The sequence below is a fragment of the Urocampus carinirostris genome, chromosome 12 (assembly GCF_059441175.1).
Source record: "Urocampus carinirostris isolate Australia breed hairy pipefish chromosome 12, RoL_Ucar_1.0, whole genome shotgun sequence".
NCBI lineage: Eukaryota > Metazoa > Chordata > Actinopteri > Syngnathiformes > Syngnathidae > Urocampus > Urocampus carinirostris.
The window spans coordinates 28,614,497-28,627,430 of record NC_142360.1 but is presented as its reverse complement, the minus strand read 5'-3'; the positions used below and the strand labels follow the sequence as shown (position 1 = coordinate 28,627,430).

The 12,934-nt window shown below is 39.6% G+C and overlaps 1 protein-coding gene across 1 annotated transcript in view; it reads left to right on the top strand.

Annotated features, from left to right (window-relative positions):
- Positions 1-12,494, top strand: part of eeig2b (EEIG family member 2b) — a 39,426-nt gene extending 26,932 nt beyond the window's left edge. Inside the window, exons 9-11 of the mRNA XM_088348994.1 lie at positions 5,735-5,871; positions 10,449-10,518; positions 12,305-12,494. Of these exons, the coding sequence (XP_088205120.1) occupies positions 5,735-5,871; positions 10,449-10,518; positions 12,305-12,347 (250 nt within the window). The 3' untranslated portion in view covers positions 12,348-12,494. The remainder of the gene's footprint in view (positions 1-5,734; positions 5,872-10,448; positions 10,519-12,304) is intronic.
- Positions 12,495-12,934: the final 440 nt, after the last annotated feature.

Genomic DNA, 12,934 nt, shown 5'->3' with positions numbered 1-12,934 from the left:
AAGTGTTAACTGGCTTTGGTGACATCCGGTGGAAATATTTAAAACTACAGCTCATTTCCCTCTTGCGCTTCTCCCACTGTTGTCTTGCGGGCCGGATTTAAACCATTGGTGGGCCTGATCTGGCCCGCGGGCCACCTGTTTGACACATGTGAACTAGACTATTTTACACTTTGTTTACGACTCAAAGGGTTTTCTATGGACTTTTAAAAAACCCAATATAATCAGAGGTCTTGATTTGAAGGCATGTCAGAACCCAAGAGTTAACAGAGCTGCCGCTGTTTACTCCGCCCTAATGTTATTCTTCCTGCTTCAGTGTCTCCGCCCCAGTCACTTATCCAATCAGAAGGAGTTTGGTGGGTAGCGTGTGAGACAGAAGGTAGGATAGAAAGAGAGAAAGGCTCAGCTGTATCTGAGCCTACATAATCGGCCCCTCAAGTAAAAAAAAAAATGCTGATTTCCGTCATATTCCCAAATACAGTGGAACCTCGGTCCTCGACTATAATCCGTTCCAGAACCATGTTCGAAAACCGATTTGTTCGATCACCGAAATCATTTTTCCCATTAAAAATAATGTAAATCGTTTTAATCCGTTCCAACACCCTGAATTTTTACCTTTGCTAACCCAGGCTAATCAGACGTTCGCGTTATCGTAATCTTCCGTACGAAAGATTATGCTAACATGAACGTGTAAAAATGAAAAAAAAGGATAAAGAAAAGAATTATGAATAGGATTTCTTACCTTTGTGGTGGTCAGCAGAAGGCGCAGGTGGACGGTGGGGAGAAGGATAGAGGAGGAAGGAAAATTATTGTTTGGAAGGATGTTCTTTTCTCTTAAAATACTGATCTAATGACACTTGCTTCTGCCTTCCTTCTTAGCCACATCACTAGATTTTCACAGCCTCCTTATTCTTTAGTATCGTACTGATCGTAGATTTAGCCATGCTGTATTCCCTAGCAAGATCAGACACTCGCACACCTCCTTCATATTTTGCTCTTATTTCTTTCTTAAATGCAATATTTGTACGCACTACTTTTCTTTTTTTCAGCTGTGGCAACTTTGCTGCTTGCACGGACTTTCTTCGGAGGCATAATAAGGGGCTAAAACACCCGTATGTTGCTCAGCATCGCACCCTAGCTTACGCACTCAGACATTACAGGCGTTCGAAGTCCGATTTTTTGACAGAAAAGCGAAGCAAGAATTTCTCGAAATTTTTGGTCGGACTCCGATTTGTTCCATCTGAGAGGCGTTCGAAAACCGAGGTTCCACTGTAGTTCTAAACCGGATCCTGCCCTTTGGATGATTCAATCCAAACTGCTGTAAATTTGTGAGGTATGTCAAAAAAAAGGAAATTTCTAGCTCATTTCAATCAAGTTATGATTTTTTTTTTCAATAAATAATAACTTGAATTGAATTGTCTTTATAGTCATTGGAATCAACGTTGTAAAATATTGAATGCAAAATTGGACATGGCACTCCAGGGTAAGATCTTCCCTAAAAAAAATCAGCCCGACCCGACCCGAGTCGAGGGTATATAAGCCCAAACCCGCCGGATTAACTTGATTTTATAACCGAGCCAAAAAAAAACCCAAAGCCACCAAAGTAAACACAAGGCTTCACTCCGGCCATGCGTACTACAGCGCCAAACTACCCAGCTTGGGGTTTACTTGGGGCTGAGATTCTTTTTTTAATCGAGCGCACGTCTAAATGAACGATTTGGCGCCGATGTGCAGCGAAAGAAAGTGAAACTGAACAAATTGGCACCGAAAAGAAAATCAAAATCAACGAAGGTTTGTACACCTTGTTAGCGATTTGCAAGAAGCAGAAACGACGTCTGACGTGAGGGAGGTGGATGGAGGAAGCCACGCGTCTTTTACCCCAACACCGAAGAGGAAAATATATTTGGATTGAGTGATTTGAAATCAAATTAAACTTAGGCAAGAATTTTCTATACCTAAATAATTATTTGAGTAAAAGTAAGTGCAGGCTGTGTAGATCCTCAAACTGAGAGGCGTTTAAAAACCGAGGTTCCGCTGTATCAGTGCTGATAATCTATTAAACTCTTCCTTTTGTTGGCCCGTTTCAGATGTGACTTCTTTGTCACTCTGCCTAGAATGCTTGCATCTCAAAGTCGCCTCTTCCACTGTATATGTTGATACTAGTGTTTTGCAGGCACTATGTAACAAAGCTCCTAGTTGAGGATCTGTAAAGTATCTATTTCTTAAACTAGAGACTCGAATGTGCTTGTGCCCTTGCTTGGCTGTGCAAGCAATTTTGATTCATCAGCAATAGTTCAATTTCAATGAATCCGTTTTGCTGAGACAGCATGACGATTACGGTCGGACAGCAAAGGGCATCGTAAGGTTGGCAGTGTCCTTTATGATTATTGCATATTATTTTTAGGTGGAAGTGGCCGACCAATTTATCATGTTCACTGGGTACACTGTGGACAGGTCCCAAGGTTAAGTGCTTAAGGTATTTGGGGGGTTGGGGCCGGAGTTTTTCTTTGTGCTTATTTGTTTCTTCCTTTTTATGGATTTATTGCATCATTGTGGGGACCAATTGTGCTTAAGATGAGTCTGGAGGACATATCCACCTCGCGATACCGCAGCATAATAAGGACCCCTCGTACCCCAGCCATCACTTCTCATCTTGTTCATGTATGGAAGAACAGCTATTCATATTTGAGTTCTCAACTTTGTGTTAGAATAGAATATAGAATATACTTTTATTGTCCTTGTTACAAAATGGGTTAACATATTGTGACAACGAAATTGGGCATGACACTCCAGTTTCACACATTCACAGTGAGGTAAAAAGCCAGAAAACAGAGAAGATAAGGTTATAAAACAAGGAGGATAAGGCTATAGTTATAATTTACATGATGTTTACACAAGAAATGTCGGCATGTAGGATGTTGGAATTATGTTGCTGCTAAATGTCATTGCACTTACAACTTAGTCCAGGGGTAGGGAACCTATGGCTCGGGAGCCATTTAAGGCTCTTTTCATGAGTACGTATGGCTCTGAAATAAAATGTAACTATCGCATATCTCTCTGTGGCGTTCGAAAGTCAAGTGTTTTCATCCCGATTTTGGTCCGTATAAAGCCGAAGCAACTTAATGCAGAAGTTCGATAAGAAACCATTTAAACTGATAAATGAAAACGCTGGCAAACGACTTTGATTGGGTGAGCAGTACAGGTGGGCGGATCCCTGCACACAGCGCAAGGCACTTCCTTCTCTCTCTCTCTCTCTCTCGCTCAGTGCAGTCTACACCCAAAGTGAGTATGACGATATGCTTATCGTTTGCAGGAATTTGTGACATTTTTGCTAAAGAACTTTGCATGCACATTGTTTTGAAACCGTTATTAAGGACAGATTTCATGGAAAAAAATGGCCTCAACACTCTTAACTGAAGGTGGAAGATAAATTGTAAATGGCATATTTACATTGATTTGGGACACAGGGTTTGGCATTATTATCATTTCATACATTTGATTATATCATCAAATGACACACAGTGAAATCAAATGTGCTGAGGAATTAGCTTTTGTCTAGAGAGCGTGTTTGGCAGTTTTTTTCAATTTTGTCTGAAAATATATGATGTGGCTCTCTCAATTTCTTTTTAAAATTTTTTTTGTTTTTATGGCTCTTTGAGTCAAAAAGGTTCCTGACCCCTGACTTAGGCCATTCTCCAAGCACTACATTGTAAATACTTTTGTCCTATGAACCCTGGAATGACTTTGTCTTATCTTTTATTTAGTGTTTATTCTGGAGTGCCATATCAAATCTCATTGTAAAAATTGTTTATTATGTTATAATCAAAGATGATAAAGACGGCTTTAATTCTAATTAAGGTGGTCCTAATGTGACCAAACCTCATTGTTTGGGTTATTGCTTGTTTTAGGTTTCAGGGCTTTAAACGTTGTCACTGTTTAAGTTATTAAAGGGCAAAATCCTTCAACTTAGAGCTCTGGACTTGTAGTACAGAGACGAATGATACACACAAACTCCAGCTAACTCACTAAATAAGCCTCATGTGTATTGGTTGATTCCTTAAGTGTCACGATCTGGTACTCCACCTTCCCCCAGAGGACACCAACCTGGTTTGGAACCCAATCACCTGTCCCTAATTATGTCATGATCTGGTACGCCACTGTCCAAAGCACCCCGTACAAGCTTCTACAAACATGACCAATTTGGCTTTGAAAATCCTTTGCCAATAGTGACTGATTTAAATGTGGAATGACACATTGGTCAGCCAACGTAATTATTCTCAATTTTACGGGGTGAATTCAAATCAGCCGAAAATGAACATGCATCCATTTTCATGCGGGAGTATTAACCGTAAGTGTGCACAATCATGAATTGACTTCTAGAAAGAGAAGTCAAACATTTACAACTCTCTCACCATGTCAAAAAAGTACTATAACTATAACCTTATCCTCCTTGTTTTATAACCTTATCTTCTCTGTCCCTTTATCTTCTTGGGTTTTTTACCTCACTGTGAATGTGTGAAACTGGAATGTCATGCCCAATTTCGTTGTCACAATATGTTAACCCATTTTGTAACAATGACAATAAAGGTATATTCTATTCTATTCTACCCTGTCCCTATTTTGGCGTGGACAAACAAGGACATTTAGCCTGTTACAGTGAAGAACTGACATCCAAACCTTGAGAGGGAGGTAATGGCATAATTTGGTACCCCACCTTCCAACCGTATTTGGAACTGGACACAATCACCTGTGCCTAATTATAGCAAGCCTTAATATTGAATATTAATATTGGCGCAGCATACTTGGTTGGGTCATTGTCATCATTCCCATGCCACTTCCATTCGGTCTGCTGTTTATTTTTAGTTTCCAGTTCAGACTCTTTGTACTATGCTTTTTTTTGTTAATGAATACTATCCTTTGTTCCGCAGACCTGCCTCCATTTCGGCTTCCCTGCATTTGGGTCCACCTATGCTAACGCAACATTAAGGGACTTTCCATTTAATTTTCTGCCTCCACAAAAAGTTAGCTGAGGAAAATACATTTATTTATAAGATCAGATTGAATGGGCCGGTTGTGTCACCCATCATGATAACAATTCATCCGGATCAGTCCACAAATCTGAATTTTTATCCCAGTTTGACCATTCCTTGCATTTAAACAGGGTTGGGTAGGGTTACTTTAACTGGATTACTTTCAATTACTTTTGGATGACTCCAATACCAAATATGCTAATAAAAAACAAAAGAAACTAAATATGAATAAAATGACTACATTTTGTGCAGGCTTGGGGAGTAACGGAATACATGGAACGGCAAAAATGATGTTAGGAAGCTGTTTGGATTTATTTTCATTTCGTTTCTGTCGCATTTGATGTTAGTTTTGCCGGAGATCAAAGAGATCAAAGCCAGGAGAGAAAGCTTACCACGTGTTGTGAGTCATCATTTTATTCATATTTAGTTTCTTTTGTCTTTTAATAGCATATTTGCTATTGGAGTAATCCAAAAGTAATTAAAAGTAATCAAGTTAAGGTAACCCTACCCAACCCTGCATGTAGACATACCCTATGTTTCATTCTGAAAATAGCTTTTTCTGCCATGAAAATCCTAAACCATGATGACAACTAAGCAAAGTGTTTTATTAGAAGAATAAAAATAACCATTTATGTGGACATAGCCTCAAGTGAAAGTCGAGTGTTCAAGGGCCATCTAAAAATGCCTCCCATTACTCCTATTGTCAGGCATCCAGTGAAGCAGGACTCCATGGAGTCTCAGCTAAAAAGAATGGATGATACGCGAGTTGATGCAGATGACGTGGTGGAAAAAATCCTCCAAAGCCAAGACTTCACACCCGACCTTCTAGACTCCGGTGCTGAAGGTAGCACAAACACAGCATTTTCTTGTCAAGGATAGAATGTCTGGAGCATGCTTGAATTTTAGGTGAAGTGCTTGAAAATGATTGAAATTCATCTTGATGGACCAAACCTTTTAATCATTTTGTTTTTGTTTTTCTTTAAAGTGCGTAAAAATGACGCTGATAAAAAAAATGATGCTGATAAAAAAAAGTTGCGTATGTAAGATGTTCCCTCTAAGCAATGTTCCCTCTAATTTTCCACGGGTCTTCACACAGTCGGTGAGCAACGCTTGAAACAACAGTGAGCAACAGCAATCCCAAGTGTGGCAACTAAGTCATTATCAAACATGTCCAAAACTTGACATCACGTTACATTTTGCCGAGTTTCCGGGAATGCAAAATTATTTTTCACTTTACAATGAATTGACTAATGTACAATTGCAAAGGTTGCAGGGCCTACAAACGTAATTTGTTTTAACAATTCTTGCACAAGATTTCCATTTCTTTTTTTTTTTCCTGGTATCTTTTGTCGCATAATACTAACATTTTGGGGGGCTTAGTCGGTTGCACGATACAGAACTGTATTTAATCACATTTTTTAGTGGAAGTACAATGTTGGCAACAAGATTCACTTGATATCATTGGAAATGATTTGAATGCAACAAACTTTCTTTTTTTCCCCTATTTTTTCTCCTTTTTTCATTCTTTATAAAAATCTTGTGTTTATTTTTTCCTTGCTGTTACTTTTTTCTTGCTTTTTTATTTCTCTATTACCTTTTTTCCTTTATTAGTTTATTTTATTTTCTTCTAGCTTTTTTTCTGAATTTTTCCTGCTCTTATTTCTCTTTTTCTCTCCTTTTTTTCCTCAGCTTTTCACTACTTTTTCATTCTGGTATTTTTTTCTTTCTCTATTTACCCTCCTTCCTTTAAGTCATTTTGTGCATAATTTTACATAATATTTGGTCATGTAGGGTTTAATGAAGTAAAAATAACTTGAAGAGCCGTTTGGTACTGAAAGAGACGATTCTTTTTAGTGAGCCGAGCCGAAGAAGGCGGTTCTCGAATAACTCCACTGACTTCACTCGACTTTGTTCTTCTTCGACCTTGACTTCAAAATATCGCATTTTGAACACAGCGTCAGGGGAACCCATGTATTTTTACCTTCATGCACTGTAACTTTGACTTAATTTGCTTCTTAATTAGCAATTTCCAGCCCTGATTTTTGTGAGCAGGCTAAATTTTCTTGTGCGCGGAAAAGCTTTGGGCAGTGCGCGATTGCGCATACACGCAGCTTAGAGGGAACATTGGTCAACAGTCACTGAAATACATCATGCCACATATCATTTGAAAGCTGACCATTTCAAAATATACTAAACACAAAAACAACGTTAGTCTGAAACAAGATGCCAAAATCGATAAAGCGTTAGAGCGCGAAAAAGCGCAAAAAGTCTTGTAATATTCCACTCGGAAAACGATTCCCCGCAAACCTGGTCTGGTAAATGAAAATCCAGTCAATCCAACCATGTAAATATGGGCTCAAACACACAATCATGCCGACAGATATAAAAAAGAAAATCCACCTAGAAGTATTCCTGCATTGATTGAATATCTTAGTTGGAATCTGTCTGTTTGGCTCCATTACACTTTTTAAAAATAAAGTCGGAAAAGATTTCCTGTATAGCCGTTATTCTCTGAACTTTTGATTAACACCACTCTTGGCCAATTGCAAGTTCTTTTCCACAGGCCTTAGCCTATAACAACCTATGAGGACCTGTATTTTAAAAAAAAAAAAACATGACCAATTTGGCTTTAAAAATCGTGCGCCAATAGTGACTGATTTACATGTGGAATGACACATTGGTTAGCCAACCTAATTATATGCAATTTTACTGGGTGAATTCAAATCAGCCAAAAATAAACAAGCGCAAATGCAACCCGTCATCCATTTTCATGCGGGAGTATTAACCGTAAGTGTGCACAATCATGAATTGACTTCTAGAAAGAGAAGTCAAACATTTACGACCTTCTCACGATGTCTAAAAATTGGCAAACAAAAAATAAATGGTTGCGAAGTTTTTAGAGCCGTAAATATATATACCCTCAGAGAAATGTGTGGAATAAGTCTAATTTTTCAGATCGTGATCAAATTTAAGTTGGGACCAGGTAAGGCTTTATGCTATTGTCCCAGCTGTTTTCCAGCTAAGATGCCCATGTCTTACTCTTTTGCAGGTAAGTGATTGTGAAAAAAAATGTTGTTAAAAACCTTCTATTTCTGTGTGTTCTGATTAAGATGACTCAATGTTTGTAGCACCTGAAGTTTTCCACAGTATTGTTTCTTTTATAGAAATGGATCCAAAAAATTAAAATTTCCTAAGTTTGACAGCCTTGTCTCTTGGGATCAATATTAAGCCTGTTTGTTAATCTAATCTGAAGCAGGCTAGTTGTAGAGGACAACCATAGTCGCTGAGCCAAGCTTAATTTAACCTGCTTTCATGCAACAAATTGTAGGCTAAAATTCTGCCCAAATAACATACATATACTGGCTTAATCCCTCATCTTTGTTTTGTGCAATACCCCCAGAGCCATTGAAGACTGTACCATACAACTTTAGTCATACATTCAAATTTTTGTGCAAACTATAAGAGAAGGTTTTGTCAAGTCGGACGTCCAAAAGACAACTTGGCACAGGGGCTAGCTGTTGAAATGGCTGATAGAAAGACCAAATTATGAAAAACAACTCCGAACTTCAACAGCAGTTCTGTAATGTCTCAGGAAGAGGAGAAGTCATTTGTACACTATTGCGTAAATGTAGCCTTTGCAGTGTTTCCCATTGAATTTGGTGAAACCCTGGCGGGTGGACAGTCTAGGGTGGTCTGCAGTCATGCTCCCCTGAAATTTGTATACATTTTAAATTCAAGCACATCGACCTGGTGCATTTTTAGAGTAAAATCAAGAAGCTAGATCTATGATGAATGTGTGTAAACTATCTATCCATCCATTATCTGCACCACTTATCATTCAGTGGGGTTGCGGGGGTGTTGGAGCCCATCCTAGCTATCCTCGGGCAGTGGGCCGGGGACACCCTGAACTGGTCGCCAGCCAGTTGCAGGGAACACAGAGAAAGACAATTTGTCGCTCATTCACACCTAGGGACAATTTGGACCGTCCACTTAACCTGACATGCATGTTTTTGGAATGTGGGAAGAAACCGGAGTGCCTGGAGGAAACCCACACAAGCCCGGGGAGAACATGCAAACTCCACACAGGAAAGTTCGATCTCATGACCTCAGAACTGTGCCGCACACACGCTAACCACTGCGCCGCCGTGCTGCCCCGCTTGCAATTGCACCATAAATACACTAGTTATAAAAGGCTATGATCCGGCAAACAAGTCACAACCATAGTAAACGAGACAGGAGTTTCACGCAAAAAATATCTAATTAGGCAAAAAATATCTAGTGTTATTTTTTCTGAGGCTACACTATTTTAATGTATCCTATCGGCGAGTAAACAGACCAAAACAGATGAGTTTTAAGATGTAATTATTTGTATAATCGGTAATTTCTTAAGCAGCACGGCAGCGCGGTGGTTAGCGCGTGTGCGACACAGTTCTGAGTTCATGGGTTCAAATCCAGCTACCAACCTTCCAGTTTCCTCCCACATTCCCCCAAAAACGTGCTGGTTAATTGGCTGCTCCAAATAGTCCCTAGGTGTGAATGAGCAAGCGAATTGTCTGTCCCTGTGTGCCCTGCGACTGGCTGGCAACCAGTTCAGGGTGTCCCCTGCCCACTGCCCGAAGATGGCTGGGATGGGCTCCAGCACCCCCGTGACCCTACTGAGGATAAGCGGAACAGATAATGGATGGATGGATGGTAATTTGTTAAATTGAAGTATTAAATATCAGTACCCCTGATTTGTGATGGCAGCTATGACAGGATGCCGGATCTTCTTCAACGGTTTACAGGAGGTTATTGTAACATGCAACTTATAAGGTACACATACCTGCCAACACTACAGCTTTATGCATTAGACTACCGCTTTAAAAGAATCATAACACTTTTTCAAATTTATAAAACAGAAAACAATCTTGACTCGAGACTAGTACAGCATTTTAGTCTAACGGCTGCTTTGTAGTGAAGCGAGTCTCTGTGCGTGAATAAACCACTCCGATTATTGATGGGAATTAGGGCTCCTTTAGAGAACAGCCTTTTTTGGCTAAGCTTAGTAAAAAAAAAACAAAAAAAAAAACATCTCTTTCAATAACCAACTTTCTCATCACCCAAATTTGAACTAACATGTGTAGAACAAGAAAAAAAATACTGTCCTTCAACAACAACAAATTGACATTGTATATCTGTTCTGGTATACGGCATCACCGTCTGGTATGCCGGGAGCTCGGCAGCAGACAGGAAAAACATCCAAAGAGCAATCAACACAGCCCAAAAGATCATCGGCTGCTCTCTGCCCAGTCTATAAGACATTGCCGGCTTCCTGATAGTCTTTTCTCTCTATCCGACATGTTTTAGCCTGGAGTGCCATGTCTCATCTTGTTGCAACGTTAATATCAATGACAATGAAAACAATTCTAATTCTGTTTCCAGAGGAGGGTTTACGTCTGTTTGTTGGGCCTGGAGGAAGTACCGCTCTTGGAAGCCATCATGTTCCTATCAGGTCAGACATATACTATTCTTTGGCTTCACAAATCAAGTTTAGGATTCAAACGGACTATATGTAAGAAACAAAAAAGTTTAGGATGCTGTCATTTAGTAAATCTATCAATTTCTCCCCTCATTTTTGTGCTGCTAGGTGAAAGCTAGGAGCCAATCCTCCGTAAAAGATGGCATTCGCTCAATCAAATGCATGACATAACACTTTAAATTTGTATTCTGGAGAGGGATGGGCGCCACCAGGTTGTACTTGCTCGAGACACACCACAGGAAATGGTGCCCCTACGACCCGCGTGCTTAAGGGATCCCACCAACCAACACATACTCCCCTGTTAGTCAGAATACGCAATTATAATATAATTATAGCGCCAAACTCATTAGCTTGAAGGCCACATGATTGATAAAAACATAGAATAATACATCAAAGAGAAAGAGAAGTGGGAGAAAGAGAGAATGAGAGAGGGTGAAAGAGAGAAACCAAGAATGAAAGAAAAGAGAGCGAAATAATGAGAGAGACAAACAAGAGAGAGAGAAATCCACAGGGCACCTGCTGGTGATCACCATTTTTGTTGGGCCATTCTGACTTCCCCTTATCGTTGAATATCCTTTTTTTGTTATTTCTTTTTTTATTGTAGCGAGCCCCTAAAAGCTATCTGGCACTGATACTAATTTTTTTTTTTTTTTTTTTTTTTTTTTTACTTGGGACCAAGTTAGCATTCAAGCTATTGTCTTAGCTGTTTTCCAGGTAGGATGCCCATGCTACACTTTTGCAGGCATGTGATTGCAAAGAACAAAATCAGTCGAGAAGAAAAACCTTCTATTTCTGTATTTTCCGACTCAGATTACTTAATGTTAGTAGCTCTTGCTGTGATTAAAACTTGAGAGTGTTACCTTTGTTAGGAAATAAATATTAAAATATATCATTTACCAAATTGTTCGAATTAGTTATCTGACTCCATTAACCAAACATAACCTTCATTCACCTAACAATGCATGCTCGTTTCTTTTTTTGAAAAGACGGACAAGAGACCGTCATTTCCACACGGGGGCAGATTTAATTTCTTAAATAATAAACGAAGTGAATTCCATCGAATTACCCGAATTATTGTCGCTAAAGTCTTTGTTGAGCCTCTTCTCTCAATTGTCCCTCTCGATCTTCTGCCTTTCTCGATCTTCTCCGATCTTCTGAAGTTCTCCCGGCCCACATTTTTTCTGCAAGCGGGCTCCTCCCATGACCCCATCTACCGTGTCAGGAAAAGGCCCCACGTGGCCCCACCGTCTCGGAGAAGAGCATCGTGATGTCTGACTTTCTGCGTCAGAGTCCTGTTCTCAACAGAACTAAACAAAACATTCGCATTCGGAGCCGCGTGACCTGAAGCTCACTCAGTGAATATCTTTTGCATTAAATGTAATTTGTATTTGATCGTACAAAATCCCTTGTAGTCAAATGTATAAAATCCTTCACCTTTCAAAAGAGACTGAAAGTGTATATATATACATTTATATATTCTCCAAACGGTTCAAAAACAGCATTCAATTGACTTTGGGTACATCTTGGATTGGGATGTTATACCAATTTTACAGGATCCTTAATGGGTTAAACGTTAGTTGACAGCACCCTTTTCTGGGGAGCCATGTTAAGTTCGCTGTCTATACAAAAACGCAGTGTCTTGCGATGACACAATTGCACGACGTTATATCGCGATGTCCATTAAATTTCGGTTAATCCTGCAGCCCTATCATGTGTAACAACTTATTGTACGGTTGGATTTTGTCTTCTAACATTGCAGAGTTGGTGCTGGAGCGTATGAGCAAGTGGTGATGAAGCACTAGAGTGGATTGTGGCTCCCCGTCCTACAAACAAGCTCCCTTCATTAAGAGAAATGGGAGCAGGATTGTGGCAATTTTCTTCTTTGGCTTCTGCTCCATATCACATCTACAAAGTGTTGTATATGGTTAGTGGTAAACGTCAGAAAAGCACTCCCATGTGTTTTTTTTTAACCTATAACTAGAACTTGCGTCTTGACTCCGCTCTAATGTGCTTTTATAATTAGAGGTCGACCGATATTTGGGCGGGCCGATTATCGGCACAGATATTTGGGAATTTAACCGGTATCGGTATCTGCAATTTTATTTATTCAATGGCTCCGATACAGCAGAGTTTCTCTCTCAGTTGCAGAGCCACTGACGCAAAAGCTTTTCCGACTCCACACCCTGCAAACAATGGCAAATCTGCTAACTCATTAGTCTTGACATGCCTGTAATTGTGAACCAAGAACGCTGATAATTGAGATTCTAATAGTCAGAGGAAAAAAAGCATGTTTGATTAAGAGATAGTTAAAAAGTGTAGTTAACTTGTTTTAGGGAAGCACGTTCAGGTGGACGCTGATATATTAGCTGTTATCATAACAGTTTGGCAA